The 22,412-nt window shown below is 38.5% G+C and overlaps 1 protein-coding gene across 1 annotated transcript in view; it reads left to right on the forward strand.

Moving 5' to 3' along the window:
• The window catches only part of Sorcs3 (sortilin related VPS10 domain containing receptor 3), a 567,524-nt gene that overhangs the window by 286,882 nt on the left and 258,230 nt on the right, over positions 1-22,412 (forward strand). The window contains exon 4 of the mRNA XM_076834163.1: positions 11,111-11,269. Within this exon, the coding sequence (XP_076690278.1) occupies positions 11,111-11,269 (159 nt within the window). The remainder of the gene's footprint in view (positions 1-11,110; positions 11,270-22,412) is intronic.

Below are 22,412 nucleotides of genomic sequence, written 5' to 3' on the forward strand. Positions count from 1 at the left end.
TATTTTCAAATATATTTAAACAGAAAATTATAGGTCAATGTGATAGCAGATTTGCTGGTGCCGTTCATGAAAGCAGAGATCATTCTTCTGGAGAATTTGAGAGGTGTCACAGAGGGGCAGGAATTCAACTGGGCCTTGAAGGAAGGCTGGAAGAATGCTGGTTTTGAGAACTACCAAACCAGTTGACTCAAGGTCACATAAGGTGTTGGCTATTTCAAGCATTCAAGTTGCTAGCATCCAGTTGATTATAAGCAAACATAGACATGTTAGAAAAATCACAGTCATTAAAACACCCAGAGGTGCTGCTCAGCTCCAGCAGGTTGTTGTGCTGAAAAAGTCGAGCCTGAGAACAACCTGGGGGACCCACTTGGGAAGTGTCTGAGGTGCCAGGTATGAATCTTATCACACATAGAAGGAGATGCCATGGTCAGAGCTGGACTGGGGAACAGCCATTGGTGATGGGAAAATTCAGAGAACTAGAGGTCAAGGCAAGATTCCCACTCCCGAGAGGAAATCGGGACTATGACTCCCCTGAGTTGGAAAGTGCTCTGGTGGCTGGACACATCACTACCCCAGCCTCACGCCACCCCTGTCCCCCACTCTAACTACTGCCCTTGGTTGTGGATAGGTCATAATCTCACCTGTGGAGTTTTCTAAGAGCAGGAAGTAGAAGCTCTGTCTTACTGACATTCTTGAAAAAGGGCCAGTGTTGGGAAAAGGGTGTGTGTATGTGTGAGTGTATGTGTAGACAGAGAATGATTTGTGATGATCAAGGTAATATATGCTCATTTCAGAATATTTAGGAAAAACAGAAGTGGAAGAAGAAAATGAAAAACACTCATGATGTTGCTATTCAGGAATAACCACTGTTAACATGTGTGTCTCAAGATATTAATGCATAAATACTAGAATGAAATGTAAGCAATTTTTTTTTAAAAAATTAAGTTTATGCCTCATGAGTATCTAGCCTGCTCTTAATGCACTGTTCAGGCATATGATTATTTTTCATGTGTCATGAAACTATTTGAATTTATGTTTAATAGCTGCATAATATTCCATTAAATGTATTTAGTCTACTTAATCATTCTGCTATCAGATATTTGGGTTATTTCCAATTTTGTATTATTATAAATAACACAAGATGGACATACAGGTGCATAAACCTTTTATTGGGTCCCTGATGGCTTCCTTGGACCAATTCCTAGAAGAGAATTTACAAGGTCAAAAATATGAATATTTATGAGTCTTGTTCTGTAATTCAATGTTGCTTTCCAAAATAACCATGCCAATTTATACTTGAATCAACACTGACTGTCTGCCTGCTTCACTCCACAGCCTTTTCTGTGGTCACTATCATCCTCTATGTTGCTAATTTAAGTGGTCAGTTCTCCATAGGATTTCCCCCTTATGTGAGGTGGTGAATTTCCAAGACCCCCCAGTGGAAGTCTGAAGCTGCAGATAGTATCAAACTCTTTATATACATGTTTTTACTTATACCCATACTTATAATAAGGTTTAATTTATAAATGAGGCATAGTAAGAGGATAAAAATAATAATAATAAAATAAAACAATTGTAACAATATACTGCAATATTATTCTTGTTTTTTGGGTCATTATTAAGTAAAATCAGGGTTACTTGAACACAAGCCCCTAGCAGTCTGTATTCTGAGGCTACTTATGTGACTAATGAGTGGGTAGTGTATACAGCGTGGATACTTTGGACAAAGGGATGACTCACATTCTGGGTGGGATGAAGCCAGACAGTGTGAGATTTCATCATGCCACTCAGAATAGTATTTAAAACTTACAAGTTGTTTATTTCTGGATTTTTCCATTTAATATTTTTGGACCTTTGTTGACTACATCTGAAATTGTGGAAAGTGAAATTGAGGGCGAGGGGTGATGACTATAATCATCTTACTGACCATCGACTGCCTCTGATGTAGTAGGATACTCTCTTCCCTGCATTCTCCTTGGCTTCAAAGATACCTCATTCTTTGAGTTTTCTTGCTTCTCAGGCACCTGCTACTCAGTCTTCTTTTGTGCCTCCTTATCTCTTTGACCCTTAAATGGTGCTCTAGAACTCCATTTCTAGAAAAGAGTTCTCTGGATAGTTCTTATCTCTGTTTGTTTATATGTATGTATTTGAGATTATGTTAGTTTGTATGTATGTATTTGAGATTCTGCTTCAGTTCTGTCATGGTGACCAAGAATACACACTTTTTAGTGCTATTCAAACACTGGCCTCCCCTTAATTCTTACCTGTAGACCAGCCCCCTCAGCTGAAAATGTGCCTTGTACCCCCATCCTCTCACATCTCCATTTGGATGTGTATTAGGCATATTGGAATCAATTCCTTATATTCAAATCCCACAACCTGCTTCTCTTGTTTTTTTTTTTTCCTATCTCATAAATGCTGATTCTATTTTTTTTGGTCATTCAGTCCCAAAATCAGTCAATTTGGGTTATTTTAAATAATGAATTAGCATAAGCAATGCCTAGATGAACACAAAGACACAAAACCATGTAATGAGTCACCTCACTTTCTCTGACACCCACCATATAGTCTATAAGCAGACCCTTTGGTTTTTTGTTTCAGGATATACCCAGAAACTGGCCACCTCTTAGCACACCAGTGCTCCATTTGGTACAGGCCATCAGTCTGTCCCTTCTGGCCTCCACCTGGTCTCCCTGACACTTTCCATGGCTCTCGGAGTGAAGTGATTAAAATACAAGCCCTAGCCTACCAGTGCCCAGTCACTGTGTGTACCAGATACTTCCATATCACTTAGGATAAAGCCAGTGTCTTGTTTCCTCTTAGCACTTGTATTTCCTCTTCTGTTTACCTTCAGTCTAAAGGATTTATTAGACCACATACTTTTCTTATGTGTTGGTTTATTGTTTATTCTTTTCTCACAGAAGTGGAAGCTCTATGAGGAAAGGGATTTTCATTCTGCTTTGATTATTGCTCTTGTCCAAATCCTTTGAATTGAACCTGGAACGTAGTCAAAACTCAGCTAATATTGCTTGGATGAATAAATGGTGTTTGGAAATTTCTTCAACACATTATTTTATCTCCAGTCTCATGTCTAGTTTTGTACATTGTTTTTGTGTTTTCTAATAGTTGTGGTGATATAGACATAAAATGAAACTTGCCATCTTAACCTTCTTTCTGTATATAGTTCAGCAGCAAGTATATTCACATTATTGCACAACCAATCTCTAGAAGTCCTTTTATTTTGTAAAACTAAACACTAAATCTAATAACATGTAACTCCTCATTCTTCCCTACCTGCCATCCTGGCAATGATCACTGTACTTTCTGTCTGTATAAGCTATAAATAGAATTATAAATAGAATTATATAGTATTTCTCTTTTAGTGACTTGCATATTTCACTTTGCATAATATCTTCAAAGTTCATTCATGCTGTAGTATGTGTCAGAATTTTCTTCCTTTTATAGCTGAATAATGTTCCACTGTGTGTGCATACATGTGCTGCTGTTCATTCGTTCATCCATCGATGGGCACTTTGGTTGCTTTCTCCTTTTGAATATTGTAAAAAAAAAATACTGCTGCAAATGTTAGTTTATATGTATGTATTTGAGATTCTGCTTCAGTTCTTTGGGATAAACCCCCACAAATGAAATTACTGGACCACATATTAATTCTATTTTTAATAACTTGGTAAACCACCATATTGCTTTTCATAGTGGCTGCACATTTTACATTTCCAGCCACAGTGCAAAAGGGTTCATTTCTCCACATCCTTGCCAACACTTGTCATTTTTCTTTAACAGAATTTATGGGTGTGAGATAGTATCTCATTGTGGTTTTTTGTTTGTATTTGTTTAACCATTAATGAGGTTAGTAATGTTGAACATCTTATTCATGTGTTTATTGGCCATTGGCATTTATTGTTTAGAGAAATGTCTATACAATGTCCTTTGCCTGTTTTTTTTAAAGAGGGATGTTTGTTTAAATGCTGAGTTGTTTGCACTTTTTATTTTTTTATTCCTGACTTGCCTCAGTGAATATTGCTTTCTTGTTGATGCTTATGTGAAATCCTGAAGGACAAGTAGGAAGGAGCTTAGTAGAGTATGTTGGGATAGATAGAGAGGTGGGGAGTTTCATCTGCACAAAAAGAGTGGCACGTATAATAGCAGCAGTGATAGAGAACATGCGCATAAACATAAATGTTTATTGGTGTTCTATCTTTAAAATTTAGATGTGTTTTACATATTTTACCCCTAAGTAAATATATATAGGGCAAGTAAATATATATAGATATATAAATGATTTATCAATAAGATTTCTTGACAGTGGCACTATTGACATTTTGTGTTGAATAATTCTTTTTGAGGGGGTTCTTTCCTGTGCAATGCCACATGCTTAGCTGAATCCTTGGCCTCTACTTTCTGGATTCCGTGAACTCACTCCTCTGTACAAATTGTGACACTTAAAATGTTTACGTGCATTGTAAATTATCCCCTTGAGACAACTTCTTCTTGCCCCTGAATTGAGAACCACTGTTAGAAGAGGTGATGATAGATGGATAGAAAGACAGAAGGAGAAGGAGATGATAAAGAGAGAGGGAAGGAGGAAGGGAGGGAGGGAGGGAGAGAGGGAGAGAGGGGCAGAGAGAGAGAAAGAGAGAGAGAGAGAGAGAGAGAATGTACTAGTATATTGAGATTAAAAGCCTTACCTATAGCAGGTCCCATTTGCGTGGAAGTCAATATTCAACAACATATCAATTATACCCATTGGTTTAGGGGCCGGCCAGGCTGGCATCTGTTATACTCTTTGAAAATCTATATTGATATTATCGCTTTTTCTAATTGAACACTAACTGTGCTAAGGGTGTACCATTAGGACTCAATTACATGGTGAATTATAGCATTTCTCCTTTTTTATTCATTGGGCTAGAGTTTATTTCCTTGCCTCTCTGGGATCTCTGACAGAGCTACAGACTAAGTCACCTTTAACTTTTCCCTCATGTTGATAGATTGCAAGGAGAAACAGAGAGAATAAGTAATGAAACAAAGTAACTTATTCATCAATGATATCATTAGGCTCATCCAACACCAGGAGAGGGTGTACTCTGGAAAGATTTCTGGGTAGGATATTGACATCTCCAATGCTAATTCTGACTGGCTTAGATGTAGAGAAGCTGAAAGGATTTTGAAAGCAAGCTGACCAAGCAGAATCCCTGCCTGGTTCCTAACTTGCATTGTACTTTACACCCTAAAATTAGGACTGCTGTTATTATTTATTTTTACCAGGGATTCACCAAAGAAGGCATTGCAAATAAGCAAGCAAAAAACAAATAAAAATTAAAAATGAAAAAAAAAGAAAAGAGATTATGCCATTCATTTGTTGGTAAACTCTAAAGCTTATCCATTTCTAATCTGAGATAATTCATTGACTGTGACTGGCCACATTCTTAAGAGACTGGTTGTGTGAGAGTCTCACCCCTAAGGCAGCAGCATGCTCCTTCTATCATGGTCTGGAATTTCCCATTGAACAGATGACTGCAACTAAGCAGCAAACTTTATTTAGCAAATTGACAATTACCTACTGACTGGTGTTTACTGTGGCAATGCTGATATTTGCTAATAGGGTGTGTTTTTGTCTTACAATACTACCAGGAATGCAAAATGCATGTAAATGAATATGAAATGTAGTATTTTTCTCCCTGACCCTTTTACTTTTTATTTTATTTTTTTTTAAATATGGTGAACCCACACATACACATACCCATGAGATCTTAAAATTCCAATTATACAAACCAGTATTGTTAAGTTTGTGCTCATTGCTGTTCACCATATCTCTGGAGCATTCTTACCATGTAGGACAGTAACTTTACTCACTGGAAAGCAATTCCCTGGTTTCTCTAATGAAAAACCAGCCTCTATCTCAGAGCAAAGCCTGTCCAAGAAAGGGACATGACCTTTGTCCTTGGAAAAACCCACAGAACACTCCTAAGCACATTCCCACCCTGCTAAGTTGTTTATCTACAAATAACAAGAGAGATCTGCTGCTCCAGGTGTCCCTGACTCAGTCAGGCTAAGTGGAGATCCATAGCAACCCCCTAGCAGCCACCAATCAGCATGAGACAGGGAAATACCTGGGTTGCCAGATGACCCTCCCAGTATTTTATGGTGGTTGATAACATATTGGGAAACCATGTAGTTCAGCACGTACACCCCTCTTGGCTTAAACCAATCAGTTCAAACGAATACCCCTTTTTCACTGACCAATCACCCCTACCCAACTTGTTCCCGCCAGTGAATGTGCTAATCATGTTTTAGAGTTGTTATTTGATTTTCCCGCGCTGTGTGATGATTTGCTATGATGTATGTGAAGTCCCTGCCCTCTCCAAAAAATGTATAAAACTGCTGCAAACCCTGGGCTCGGGGCCTCTCAGCGTCACCAGTTGCTGTGTGTGTGCGCGGAGGACCGAGCTAGCTCGCAATAAACACCTCTTTGCTGCTTACATCGATCTTGGGTCTCTGGTGGTCTTTGGGGGTCCCGAATTCGAGCATAACACTACCTCTACCCTTTGGTTTTTATCCACCCAGGTCAGGAGCAAAGGGAATCAAATCACCTCCGTTTATTTCCACCCTGCCTGGCCCCACTTCTGGCTTTGCTTGGCTTCTCTGGGTGAGCTAGAGATGAAGGTCAACCTGTACTTAGCAGGTGTGCAGCTGGCACTTATCACAAGCCCCCTAATCATTATCTCATTTACCCCTTTGAACAAAACTGAGGGAGGAGGTGCAGTTGCTTGCCTTCTACAGCTTAGATAACAGACTTGGGAATGCTGACTCACTTCCTTTTGTTCACACATAAAGAAGCTGCCTGAAGATTTGAACCCAGGACACCTGCACCCAGCATCTTCACTGTTGGTAATCCACTAATCCATACTTGAAATACTCCCCTTCCCGCACACATCTGTGCCTATTGCACATCTTATATATTATCTTATATAAGGACTAGCTGGATTTAAAAAAAAATCAAAGTAGAATTAAGTAAAGAGAAAACAAAAATCTCCAGTGAGATCTCTGCCCCATTGATTGTCAAATCATGCAAATGCAGAACTCACAAACATCTGAATAGCCATTGCCATAAATTATGCACCTGTATGCTGACAATTAAAACTGAAAGATAAAGCTTGTAAATTTCCTTGTTTTTTAGAAACAACCTATTGTATTTTTTTTACCAAGAGTCACATGCCTATTCCATAGTACCTAATCCACAGATATATTTTATTGAGGCCTAATGTTTCCACAATACAATTTTAAATATTTTAAACAATATGTATTCTCCAGTTTGGTGCAGTCTTTCTCACTTCTTACTTTGTCTTTTCTGCTTCACTCATTTGATTTTACCTGCTTTGCCCTGTAAGCGTTCAAATGAAAATCCTGGCTTAATAAATATTTGGGCAGGCATAAGATGATTTTCTTTATATATTTGGTATATTAATATACAGGACATAGTTTGCTTTGAGGCTTAACTTGTGACAAAGCATTTTCTTATAATATTTACATTGATATTATGGTACCCTCCTTTTTTAACACTAGCAGTTAAATTGTAGTTCCCTCTTTGATTCCTATTCATTTAATTCTTGATATTCTTTTGGTCAGAAGTAGATTCTTGGTCAGAGGTAGTCAGAGGAAGAAAAGAGCTTTCTTAAAGCTATTATTTTTTGTTGGATGGATTTCTTAGAGGTACTTTAAAAAGGCATCTGACTCTGTGTGTGTGTGTGTGTATGTGTGTGTGTATGTGTGTGTGTGTGTGTGTGTGTGTGTGTGTGTAGCCAGTGGGGACTTAGGTGGGTTTTGAATCAATCAGAGGAGTATTAGGCAAATTGCTTTCCTCCTGGAGCCTTAGTTTCCTTATCTATAAATTGCAAATGATGATACTTTACATGATTTGTATGAGGTTTGTATAAAATATCAGGGAAAGTACCTTGCATAGGTTAGAAATCCAGAATATGTAGGTGTCTGTTTCTCTTCTTTTCCTTCTGCTTAGAAAGTAGGATTGAGTAGAGACATTGTCAGGGATATCAAAGTATATAAAAGGATTTCCAATGAGAATGTCAGAGAAAGGTTGCAATAAAAAATCTACTCTCGCAAACAATAGCTCCGTGAAACGGCCACACAATGTCAACATGACTTACTATATATTAATTCATTTCTGTATGTGTGCCTGCACATACATGAGGCATCTGTGTGCATGTTAATGCATGTGGGCACACATATCCATGTGGTGTTTGTGTGTGGATGAGTGTGTTGGCATATGCAAGTGGTGTATGCAAGTCTGAAAGAAACGGCTAGAGGAAGAGAACACATTGTACACATATTTGATGGTAACCCTTCTTCAGTATATTGTAACTCATGGTATATAAAATAAAGTCCATTTATGATGTTGGTCTTATCTTCTAATTAAAATCATAGCCATGAAGCTTCTTTATACCTGCATAAAATAAGCAGTTTAATTTCTCTGCACCAGGGGAAAAATGATTTCATTGCCTGTTATGTAGCCTGTCGGTGCATAGTGTGGAGCAGGCGAGGCTGGTTATGAGAGCTTCATTCTTACCCAGTATATTTGTGCTTTCAATGTCTGTAAGCCCCACGGATACCTCCCCTGAGGTCTTCTCAAGGGCAGCTGGGTGCTTCCTCTGGTTCCCTCATCCCTTCACAGTGCCAGGGGAGGAGGAGGTTATTCTTTATCTACAAATAACTCACATAAGAGCTTTTCCCTGGGTTATTCACACATGAATGAATAAAATTATTATACTGCATCCATTTCTTAAAAATGTGCTGATAACTAATGATGACTTATTTCAATGAAGCCAAAGCAAATATTTGAAGGAAGAAAGTAAGCTTGCCTGGGAAGCTATGAGGGAATAAAAGAGAAAGAACTAGGAATCTTGGCAGTTAACAGGCCTAAATTTGTTTTAAAACTGACTTTATAGTACTAATATATGCTCTGGGTAGCATTTTTAAAATCTTGCTTGATAATAGTTTTATTTTATAAGGTGTGGAGTTGTTTGTTTATTGATTTCATTTTTTTGCTTCAGGCCCTGTGGTTCAGAACATGTGATAGAAGTTACCCTTATAATTTGGCATCAGTATCTCTAAAGACAGGAAGAACTACAATAGGAAATAAACTCACTTGTTCCTTCAGTCACTTAGCTAACATTCAGAACTCAAAAGTTGTTGAATCAGGCTGCATATGGGCTGCAGATGAAGCTCAAAATAAAAAAGGGGGCAGGATTTTAAGGGTTTTGGAGTATGGAGATGTCATGGAGATGTTATGATGATAAGCGGTGACATGGTTTTAGGTGGGAGAATGTCTGAATCAGGTTTGTGTTAAAGGATGATTGATCTGGGTATAGTGTGCAAAGTGGATTGGAGGGACAAGGCCCACATGGCTACAAGAGGTTGGGTGTATTACAGTAGTAACCCAGTAGAGAGAGGACTGTGTCTGGACTAAGGCAATCACAACAGATAGAAGGGACTTGATTTTGGAGTGAATTAGGAGGTAAATACACAGGTTTCAGAGCTGAAGGGATTTGCAGAGGTGAGGGAGAAAGCAAATTCAAAAATGAATCATGGGCATTTTGTTTCATATTATTAGTAAATGGAAACACTCACCGAGCTGGGAAACAATTGGGAACCAATAGGGCCAGGATAAGGCAGCACTATGGGGCATCTTGTGTTTTAGGTGGAACATCCAAGTGGAAGAATCCCAATAGTTGAAATTTCAAGTCTGAATTTTTGGAGGCAATTTGGAGATTTAAATTTTGAGTTGTCTCAGGAAGATGGTGATTAAAAAAAACCATAAATCAGAATTGAAAGGAATTACTGAGTAACAATTTGGTGAGTGAAAACAGAAGGTCCAAATGGAGGGTTCAGGAATGGTCATATTTAAAGAAAATCAAAGAAAGTGTGAGTATCCAAAAGAGATGAAAAGGAAAACCAGATGAGTATGATATTATGGAAAAACCCAGAAGAGAAGGCTTCAAGGAGGATGGAGTAGCTCATTGTATCTAAGGCTGTGTCTGTTGTGTTAAATACTGGAAAGCTGATCATCCATTGGTGGTGCCATTGCTATTGAGGTACTATGAGTGGATGTCTGGTTGCATTAGGTGAAGGGTGAAATTTCAACAGTATTCTAGAACATGTTATGCCATAGGTTCAAATCCAGCTTGGGTAGATTCAGACTCTAGTGATGGTTTAAGTAACTTTCCAAATAGAGAACAGAGAAAGAGAACTGTTGAAATGTGAACCTGCTCTGATGCCAAAGCCTTTTCAACACACCACTTCTGTCCTCCTGGTTTGGGGTTAGAAAACCTTATGTGGAAATGTTTTTTGCCTAGAAACCTTTGGGAATATGTGCTTTAGAAAATAAAAAGGGGTCATACAACCAGTTAAATCAATTCAGAAAGAACAGAATATATAACTGTATCCTAGGAGCAGGGTTCTTTCCATGACTAAAGAACAATACTATAATAAGAAGTAACAGAAAGATGAAGACAGAGACAGAAAGACTGAGAGTTTTGGTAGGGTATCCCTAGATCAGGGGACAGAGGACCATAATATTCTCTCAGAGATTTGGTGGTAGACTTCAAAAACCAAAACTTCCCAGCCAGGAGTAATGGTGCTACCTATAATCCCAGCCATGGAGGAGGCTAAGGCAGGAGGATCATAAGTTTGAGGCCAACTTCAGCAATTTAGCAATACCCTGTTTCAAAATTAAAAATAAAAACTACTGATAATGCAGCTCAGTGGTAAACCACCCCTAGGTTCTATCTATCCCCAGTACCAAAAAAAAAAAAAAAAAAAAAAAAAGAAAAAAGAAAAAAGCAAGCATAAGGCCTATCTTAGTAAACAGATTTAGCCTTGTACCCTATTTCAGCTCAATTCAGCAATGAAGAAAAACTAAAACTGGAAAGAAAAAAAGGACCCACATTTCCTATAGAGGCTCAGGTGCCCCTTTATGTGCTTCAATATTCCAATACAGATGTCTTTTATATTTATTCAATCTTGTACCTCTTCCATCCTATGAATTCTATCTGTATTTTGTCCTCTGTCCTTTTATCAGATCATGCTTCTTAGTGATCCTGAAATGGAAAGCAGCATATTGATCAGCTCAGACGAAGGGGCCACGTATCAAAAGTACCGCCTCACCTTCTACATCCAGAGCCTGCTCTTTCATCCCAAGCAAGAGGACTGGGTGCTGGCCTACAGTTTGGATCAAAAGGTGAACACATACTGTTTTCATTCTCATCTTGTCACCCGGGTCTCACCCTGTGAAAAGCACTTGTTGGCTCAATTCAGATTTTGGAGAGGAGTCAATGACATTTCTCCATCCCAATCAAGTTGATTTTGTCTGCAGCAAACGACCTTCCTTTCTAGCCTTAAATATCAAAATATGCAGACTGTTATATTTTGTATATTGGCAATGCTTTTTTTAAAAATAATTTCACAGTTGTAAAATGCTTGTCTCTAAAATATACTAATTTGACCTTATTTCAACTAGCTCTGTGTAGGAGATACGTCATTATAATAATTTGATTTTGACTATGGTCAGCAGAGGTACAGTAAGGCAAAGGAGTTTGTCCCAAAATCTCAGTTGTGTAGCTGGAGAAGCTAGCATGTAAGAAGCACAAGAACAGGGACTTTAGATTATTCTTCATTGTATTTCCTGCTGTCTCCAGAACCTTCGTACAGATGCCAAGTTTTTATGTAATAATGTTGCAGAATCAATTAGTGAAAGGGAAGAGATAATTACAAGCACTGTCTTGCATAGAGATATCCACAGAATCACCTTGGTTAAAATAGCTTCTTCTTTCTGCACTCTCAAATCCTAAAATAGTTATTCTTCAGTACGTATTTGAATATGTGATAGTGAATTTGTGTGTGTGTGTGTGTTTGTGTGTGTGTGATATGTCAGCACCTTTAAACAATAATTCCAACATAACCTTTATATCTCTCATTAACAGAGCCTCATGGTGGGCATCAGGTGCTTAAGGCAATCCCCTAAGGATACCCACATGACATTTGCAGAGCAAAAGCCATTGCAAATACACTTCTTTCATGGCATCAAGTGGATATTGTATGAAAGACTTAGCCAAATGTCAGATAGTCTGTGGATTTAGATGCTTAGTACAGCCAGAAATTTTGAAACTATATTGAAAAAAAAAAGTAAATTATTTAGATGCTATTAAATGGTTGGATGATAATGTATTTAGATGAAGCTCAGAACTCTTAGCTCAGAACCATATTTTTTTTTCTAAGGACAAGCTAGATTAGGAGCAATAGAACTCTCATACCAAGTGATTGATAATCCAAATGCAGTGCCTCATGTATATCCAGGCATATCCTTTTCCTCCATTTCCACAGCACCAAGAACTTCTGGACCATCGTTCATGAAGTACCCTTGTGGATATAATGCCTTCAAAATCCTTTCAGACTTGATGGCTACTTTTTCACTTAGTAAAAATATTTGGAAATGTGGCCGTGGGTGTTGATGGATTTTCCTAATCACACTGCACATTTCCAAATATATTATTCCTTCGGTACTCTTTCTTGTTGACATCTTTTGCTAAAAGTGGCTGAATGTTCTTCAGATCCATAAAGTTTCTAGCCAGTGCCTGCCCATTCTTCTTTTAAATAAATGGTGTGAGGAGGGAGATGAAGTCCCTGGCAACGTTTGCAGAGATGGCATAAAACACCTAGCCCCAACTATACAGGTTGCAGAGGAGTTTTTCTTTATTCTGGGAGTAATTTAGTGGTTTAGAGTCAAGGAGAGTGATGCTATGCAGCAGCAAATGAAGATGCAAGTGTAGTTGAGATTGATATACAAATGTGTTATTTCAGACTAGAGCCTTCTCTGATGTGCATGTATTTAGGCAGCTGTTTTCTTCTTGAGAAAATGAAAAGTGCTAGTATTAAGGTAACTGCAGCATCAAAGGAAGATGTTTGTGGTGAGGAGTGAATCGATGTTTCCATTATTGTGCCTTTGATGAAATGCACTAGCAATTTCTTTAGAATCGGCAAGGCTATCTCGTTATGTTGTATGTATTACAAAAGACCTAATTGAATGATATTTTTAAAGGGATAATATCCAATTGCTTTACTTTTCAAACTGCTACCCCAAAGCTGTAGGAGACTTGCCAGTAGATCTCGCTTAGAAAAGACATTGCTGGAAAATTAAGGGACTATCTTCTGGATAAGGCAGAATTGCAGCTAGAAACTGAGAGATGCCCATAATGTTCTGTTAATTGAAGTGCTGGATGGTGGGTTGTGAGTTAAACGGGTCTTATGATACCAGTTGAGGGGTATGGGGGTATGAGATTGGAGTGGGGGGCAAAGATGCTTTGCATCTGACCCCACAGGAGGGGCTTGCCTCTAACTCTTGATGCATCCCAACCTTTCAAAGTCCTGTCTTTTCTGACCAGTTTGGCTTGGGCCTTTGATTAGTTCCTTCCTTTCTGGCCATCTTCATGAGCTTTCCATTTCCTGTTGATTTCTGTGCCAGCTCCTGCTCTGCCCATCAAATTCTTTACTTAGTAAAGACAAGACATTTATTCCTGGCTTCTTGGCTACAGGAGTCTTTGGAGATGTTTTATAAGAATCTTTGCACTCTAAAATGAAAAAAAGCAGTGGAAGGCTATGGTTGACCAAATTGGAAATGATATAAGAAAAGCGACCCTTCTCCCCTAATTTTGGAATCAAAGCTAACTTTTTTTTTTTTTTTCCTAAAGACTGTTGTGCATCTATCAGTTATTTAAGAGGTGGGTTGCTCCATTGTTTCCATCAGCCTCTGTCCTCATTGATAACTAAAACAGCTTACATTGTGATGTCTTGGATTATCTGGAGGACCCAATGATCTTATTAAAAACAGATTGTTTTGAAAGATTTTGAGATGAGTTTTGAAGACAAAGAAATCCTAGAAAAGATAGTTACTATTTTCATTGCTATAGGAGGCTGATTGTTTAAATACTCCTCCTTTTAATAAGGGATGTGGTGCAGTTTTTTTTTTTAAAGGGTACATGCTCATGTATTCACAGATGTATACATTCTAGTACAAGGGGCCTTCCAAGGATAAAGAATTGAAAATAGCTATTTTTCTGCATGGAAGGTGGGATTTCAAGGCTATTGTTATCATTTATCTTCTTGACAAAATGAAATTTTTACCAATACAGCAGATTTTGGAGGTCAGAGGTGAGGAACTCAATGGGATTCCAGGTTCCATTGTTTGCAGGCCCTTCTGGTCTAGACTGCTCTAGAACAGCCCATCATTTCAATGGCCAAACACACTTTCTGAAACACCAGCATGTATAATGAAGGGTTGCTTTTACAGGAGTTGCGGGGGGTGGTGCATGCATCTCAGGGTATTTTAAAATACAAATTTATTTTTGATTGACCTTTCATAATCTCGCATGTTTATTTGGTACAGTGTAATGTCTCTATTCGTGTATACATTGTGTAATGATCAAATCAAGGCAATTAGCATAGCCATCACTTTGATAATTTATCATTTCTTTGTGAACTCTGGGATTTTTTGCTGATCACTAGCCAAGTTCAGTAGTAGCTGGTGTATTGACAAGCTGGCTAAGAAGCTGATGTAAGGTTTTAGGATGGTGACTGGCAGTGCTGGGCCCAGCAGAGAGAGGTGGATGGTCCAGCGCAGGCTTTGCTGATTGGACCATACCGGAACAAGGCACTGGTGAACAAGAGTGTGTCTTGTGAAGGGCCTCAGAATTCAAAATTGTCCTTCTGGAATGCTGGACACAGGTGAAGCTGTGCGTTTCATTTATATTCTCATTCTCAACAGACTAATAATTGTATTCAGATGCTCCTGGGTTGGTATGTGATGATAACTTTCTTGGTAGCTACTTGCGGAAACAGGCTTTGTCTCTCTCTACCTGTTGGAGACAAAGCTGTTGGGGATTAACTAGGGATGATCATAGGTTTGGAACTTGTCATCCTTAGGGTAGGGATAGAATGGAAGGGCACGTTTTATTGAAAAAAACAAAACAAAAAACAAACATTGCATTTTCCTTAGGTCCTCTTCCGTTCTTTGAAAACCCAAGGACTCAACAATAACAACTTAACAGAGGAAAAGTTTATTTAGGGCCTCTTGGTTTCAGAGATTTAGTCCATGGTCAGTTGACTCTAGCTCTGGGGCCAAGGTGAGGCAGAACATCTTGGTGCAAGGGCACCACAGAGGAAGAAGGCTTAGGACATGTTAACAAGGAAGCGGAGAGCGGACAAAGTGTCATCCCCAATGACCTTCTGCCTCCTAATGCTCTCAGGATAGAAATTCAACCATGGCAGAGTTTTGGGACAGGGAGCTAGAGCCACAGGTAGGTTCAGAAGTAGAGCAGTGTGGCGTCATGGTTTCTCCTTGTCACCCACCTGCTTCCACCCTGACTTTGTTTAATTGTGTGTGCAGCCTCTTTGTGCTCATTCCACCACCCTAACTCCCACTTCTTTGGCCAAATCCTGACTCCAGATTTCTAGTTTTCTAGTTGGACTCAGGAATTGTTTTGCTAGCCCCTTCCTTTGCAAATGTTTCTGGCCTTAGGCTCTATTCTATCTCCAGGTCATGTCTTTTTATTTTTATTCTTTCTTTTTCTTTCTTTTTGGCCTCCATTCTCTGAAGCATTTTGACCTCTCACACTGGTGGGATAGCAGCTGGTTGGAGTCTGGGTCATGTTTAAAGCTTTTTATAGCAAGTTGTAGTGTAAGTGCAGAAAAGTGAATGTATTACGATGAGCCTGATGAAACTAAGCTACCTGAGCAAGAAACTTCCTGAACTCCCTGTTGCTTCTCACATCATCAAAATCTCATCCTTACTGGAGCCACCATCAGTTAGGGTCATGTTTAATTTCATGCATATGATTTATGCCTGGCTCATCTGGCAAGGGAACAGATAAGATCAATTCCTCAGAATAAAGGTTAGAAAGTAGCAACTAAGGCAAATTGAAAAGAAGAAATGTTTTAACTGAAAAGCATTAAACATTAGAGAATTTGTCTAAGCCAAATGCAGATTAGCTCAGCTAATTAGAAAATTCATAAGGAAACTTTCAAAATTATCCATTTGAAATTAATTTAACAGATTTAATTTTTTAAAATGTGTTCTTTTTCTAGACCAGTTTTAGCAAAATTATGGTGAAACTCATATTCTGAAATAGTATTGATGGGCATGCAAATTAGTTTTCCTTCCTGGAAAATATCGTGGCAAGGTGTATCAGAAGATGTACATATTCATAACTTGATCCATTGGTTCAGTTACTCACTTCTGAGACTATACCTGTGGAATAATACCCTGAAGCTCTAGGAATAATGATGCTTATCAAAGTCATTTATAATGGGAAAAACTAAGGGACTTTTAACTGAATGCTCACTATTGAAGGAATTTAAGTCATGGAACATGACATTTGTTGCATCCATTTAAACAGTGGTCACGATGACCATGTATCAACATGGGTGTGTATTCATACCTATTAAATATATACATGTTTCATATTACATCCATGATATGTACAAATGCATAAATAATAAATAGTAAATAATAAGTACTCTTTGAGTACAAGTGTGCACATAAAAAAATAAGACAAAAGAAGGAAGGAAAGAATTTTTTAAAAGTAAGGAAATATTCCAGAATATTAATTGGATTTATTAGGGTGATGGAATTAAATTTGTGAATTTTTTCATACTATTTGTTTTCAAATTTTCTATGATTTCATTAGATTGCATTTATAATTTTAAAAAATCTACAATCTAATCTACCATGAACAGTTTATATTCATCCTAATTATAAAGCAGTGCTCTTAAGAAGAATTTAGGTGTGAATAGGATTGATTTGGGTAAAATCATTTGAACTCATTATTGAAATCCCATCTCAAGAGGCAGCATGTTGTAGAGGAATATACCAAGTCTGGGGTATATCTTTTCCTCCTCTTTGTTTTTTACTATGGTCCCTTTAGAACTATAAAGCTATAGGAGTTTTTTTCCCCTCCTAACAAAGAGTATGCTTTTGTTGGTTATAACCTCCATCTATATTATTTACAACTCAGCAATAGATATACGTTTTATTATTTACAAGGCACCCAGTATAGATAGATGTTAAAGAAGTGATTTATTTGGGAGGTTTTTCAGATGAATTTTCCAGCTGTATCCCAAAATTGAATTAGCGTTTGCTTATTGGATGTGACAGGTGTAATGGGAATATACTGTGGCAGCCAAGGGGTGTAGACACAGCCAGTGAGTTGAGGCTTGTACCTTATAGCTGCACCTGCCCTGTGTTGCATTACACAGAGTTGGGCATATAGGTTTTTCTTGGAAATGAGATATATGTCCTTAAGTACCTTCAGTTTTGTGAGTGCTGAAGTGCTTTCATATACATTATTACATTGAATTCTCCTAGGTGTCAGCAAGGTGGATATTATTTCCAAGTTATAGATGAATAGATGACTCTAAAAGGTGATGCTAACTTGCTCAAGGACACACAACCAGGTGAGAGGCCTGGCCTGCTCTCTGCTCTCTCTCCTGGGTCTGGCTGTGTTGTGACCACCACACCGCTCTCCCTGGTAGATAGACAGCCTTGCAGTTGCCTTGGAACCGACCTCTATGGGCCCCTTTATACTGAACCACAGACCTGGGCAGCATTGCTATAGCCACACAATAAAATCAGCCAGCCCCCCGACCAAACCTTCCAATGAAGGTGTTCATTTGGCTCACTTCTCAATTGATGTCACTGTCTGGATGGAACCTTGAGGAGAGAACCTATCAGATGGCTGACCAATGACAAGGCATAGGACTAGTTAATTCTTCCTAGAGCAAAAACAAAACAAAACAAAAAAAGTCCACATCACGGCAGTTGTGTTTCTTCCCATTAATTTGCTCCAGGCTTTGGGTTATTATATAGATTAAACCAAAGCATTTGTCACTTAAAAAGGTAATACTATGATCTGAAGTTTTTTAAGGAAGCTTATGGAGACAACATCTTTAATATGGTAATGAAGATAGAAGTTGAAATCATTTAACTTCATTTACAAATCATGAATATGTATTATGCTTTAAATGAAAAGAAGGACTAAAACAGATATAGTGTTTGTTCAATTTGCTAAAGAGAAGACAATTTGTCAAGATTTTTTCCCTCAAAACTCAAGCAATATGCAAATGTAGGAAAATCAGACCCCCATGTTAATTCCATGGCATGATGAATATTTTTATAATCCTAATTAGTACCAGTCATTTAGTCTAGCAATTTCCCCCAATCTAGCCAATTTGAAATTAAAATAGATGCCTTGATTACAAAACTCATTAGCAAAGAAGCACCCTTCTCACTAACCAGTTCATTTAAAATGCACAAACTGAATGAAGTGTGGAACACTAGTGTTGTCAATTGGCATAAGTGAAGTGAGTCTTAATTGGAAGCATTGTGAAGTATTTGTATTGCTGCATGTTTCATTGCAGTATAATATATCATTCATTAAATGTAACAAAAGCAACTTTTAAATGGTTTAATTAAGCAGAGTTTGTGCTCTTGGTAATTTTTATAAAGTCGAAAGTCACAATTGTTTGCATGTGAAGTACTGATGGGTATTAATGTCAGGAAGACGAAGTCTGACTCTGCATTTATCACTCTGATTATGCAAAGAATGGCAGGTTTAATGTGAGAGGAGAAAATTAAATTATAGAACATTGACTCCTTATTTAACAGTACCCGCATGCACATTGTTCTCGTGAATTTTGACGTGGGATGTCCAGAATTGTTTGATTTGTGGCTGGGAAGGCAGGGGGAGGAACTCGCAAAGGAATAGGAGTGGAATAAAAGGAGAAAATAACATTTGGGGATTTCTCTTTTTGTAATTCTTTTTTAATCAAGGGAGGAGGTAGTAGGTGGAGAGAAACTCCATCCAATATATTTTCATCTACTCAAAAGAGCAATAGAGATGTGTAGAAGTGCAGATTGTTGTTCTGTCTAAGGAAAATGTGGTAGAAGTGGGAGAGAGGGAGGAAACGGGCTCCCGCCTAGGGAAATGCTGCAGGAGGAATCACAGAAATCCTACCCTGGGACCAGATAGCAGGGAGTTCAAGGCCAGTGTTTCCATCGAAGAGGCTACGGGATGGGTGGTAATAGGGGCAGTTCTGTGGGCATAAGATATGGGGTGGTGTTCCATTGATGTTTATCCAGATGTCAGCTGTTACCTCATATTTATGGCTTTCTTTGGCCCCACATCAACAAAGATGTAAAACTCAGCCATATCACTGGCTTCCATCAGAAATCCAATTTTAGCAGGCAATATTAATGCTCTGCTTATATCCATTTGGTATTTTCACTCTTGTGTGCTCCCAGGGACTTCTGATTGCCAATATTTGCACTTCTTTCCCCAAAGCCTCTTGAAGCTTCTCCACCCCTCTGTACAGCAAGCTTTCGATGTGCCAGGGAATTAACATCTGGGAACAGCCCTTAACAAATGTCTAACAGAATTTGGTGTCTAAGTTCCCCAGCTCCCTCGCTCTTGTGTGGGATAACTCTGAAATCAGGGGACAGGGTGGCACAAGAGAAAACATGCCACCCAAACCACGGAGGCCACTGGAAAGGACTTTGAGGGAATAGAAAGAACCTAACAGAAGACTCAGATGGCAACTTATTTTTGCCTGACTATTTGATTTTTAGAAACTAGATTTGTTTTGATTTTTTTGTGTTTTATTTTTGTCATTCCTTTGCATTTGAAAATGTCAGTAAGATCTCAGATGTGCCAGAAGTTACAGGAAAAAAAGTTCGGTTGACTTGATCGTGTTCCAGGTCTTCTTAATCATTGGCTCAGTCGTTGGCATCGTTGGCTTCCCCTTCACTTGCAGGATGAAGTGAAAACCTACAGCTCAGCACATAGACGGTTGTCGCTTGGGTCCTGACTTTCTACCTCCTCTTCTCAAGTACTCATTTCACTCATAGGAGAAGGACTGTGTCTTCCTGTTTGGCACTGAAACGCCCTGGCGTCAATGTTTCCCTTTGGTAGTCCTTTCCTCCTCTTCATCTGGCTAGCCCTATTTGCCTTTCATAACTCAAAGCAAATAAGACTTTCTAGAGAAAAATTTCCTTAGGCAAACTCTATGGAACCTTAACTACACTTCTTATATTTAAAAAAGAAAATCTAGAAAGAGGCTATTTTCCTTTTTAGCATACTCAGAAAATTTTTGTTTTGTGGTTTTACCTTTTATTATTATTATTTTTTTAAGTACATTAGAGGCAACGAGATTTTTCTCTGTGTTTAGGGCATCTAAAGATCTTAAATTGTCCCTGGGCAAGAGATAAAGGTAATAATTGTCGGGTTGAAAAGCAAAGGGAGAAACCTTAGAGTGATTTGAAAATAGAATCAGATTTCGCGGTTGCCCAGAAGTCCCAGAGGAGGGGAGACAACTACTAACCCTGACCGTGACAAAACCCAGAAGGATACCATTGATCGCACAGTCTGATTGCCTACAGCCGGGGGCTCTGCCCATGGCCCATCTCTTTACCGACAGAAGAGTTGCTTATTTCCCAAATGCACTGAGTGGTTGAGGGCAAGCCCTGGTAGGCCTGTTGCCAGGGTGTACTAGAGAGGGGATAATCCTTTTTTTGTAGCTGCTTTTCCTTTAGCTGCTTTCCTGACATTTTGCCCCACGCCTCCCTTGGCTGCTCCAAGTGCCGGAGGCAGCAGCCAGCAGTGGCTGTCTAAGTAAGTTATTGAAACAAGGCTTTTTAAAATGAAGACTTTTTAATTTGAAGTAGTTGCTAGAGATACCAGGGTTGTAATCTAGAAGCTTTGTAATAGGTGGCTGGGGAGTGAGTGAGGGGAAAAAAAAAGATATATTAACTTTTCTTTCTGCAAACACTGTTGTGCTAATATTGGGCTTGAATGTTTTCATAATTAAGATGCTGAAAGGTGGCTGAGAAGTCCACTCTTTCTCTCATGGATCTTAGCCTGGATGGTCTTCTGGGCCTTATGGCCCCAAGGATCCAGTCCCTGAAGGAAGCATCCAGGTTTTACCAGTAGATCATTACTCTGATCTACATGCCCTAAGGTTCAGACAGTCACTTTCCCTTTCATGATGCTGAAAATGTGAGGTTAATCAGCAGGTAAAAAAGCTGATATCATTCATTTAATTCTTTTTACAAATGTTCCAGTGTAATCACTCAAAATAACTGAAAATTATGCCACATTTCCCCCCAAGTAACTCACTTCTCATTATCAGAGTCTAACAAATCCTAACAAATATTTATATTAAATACTCAAAAGATTTTTTTTCTCTGAGTGAATATTAGTAAAATACATGGAATAAAGAAGAAAGAAAAATAGAAAGCAAAGCCCATCTCCTACTTTTTGGTACATAGCATTGAGAGTGTCAAAAACTTGCCCTTGGGGCTGGGGATGTGGCTCAAGCGGTAGCGCGCTCGCCTGGCATGCGTGTGGCCAGGGTTGGATCCTCAGCACCACATACAAACAAAGATGTTGTGTCCGCCGAAAACTAAAAAAATAAATATTAAAAAAAAAAAAAAATTTGCCCTTGGCTAGAGGTGAGGCTCAGTGACAGAGTGTGTGCTTAGCATGCAGAGGCATTGGGTTTGATACCCAGCACCAAAACAAAACAAAAAGAGCCCTTATCCTTTGTTTCCTACATACCGAGTGAGTGAATATTGTATTCAACAAAAATGTATCAAGCACTAACCATATACCAGGAGATAATGTGCAGTAATGGATACTGATACTCCTCAGTGCATTAGTGCAAAGAGAAAGCCCGATCACGTGAGCCAATGATGGCAACTGGGATAAGTGCCACCAAATAGAAGGATAGATTATCTGTGTGCATTGGGGAGTAGGTCTGACCTAGCTTAAAAAATGTGTGCTCTAATTACTGTATCAAAGAATAAAGGTATTCTTTTGGAGCTACACAGTTTGAGTCTTATAAATATTGATTAAAATAAAACAAGGGTCACTTTATGAGTTGACTTCAGATTCTTATAAACAATTTCATTGAGATCTAATTAGCATCCCGAGACTGCACGAGTTATAGTATACAAACTTGATAAAGTCTTGACATGAATGCTTACATCACTGCAATAAAGAATGTGAGCAAATTTGTCACCCCAAAGTTTCCTTGTGCTCCTACCTGGTTCTTTCCTCCCCTTCTCTATCCCCTCACCATATTCAAAGTTGGGGATTTGTTTTCAGGCACTAGAAGCCGGTTTGCATTCTCTAGAATTTTACATACAGGCACTATATTCCTGCATGTTTTCTTTTTCTTATAATTATTTTGAGATTTGTCTATGTTGTGCATATCAATAGTTTCTTTTATTTTTTTGGTAGTATTAGATTGCATTGATATACTACAACTGGTTCATC

The sequence above is a fragment of the Callospermophilus lateralis genome, chromosome 15 (genome assembly GCF_048772815.1).
Source record: "Callospermophilus lateralis isolate mCalLat2 chromosome 15, mCalLat2.hap1, whole genome shotgun sequence".
Lineage (NCBI taxonomy): Eukaryota > Metazoa > Chordata > Mammalia > Rodentia > Sciuridae > Callospermophilus > Callospermophilus lateralis.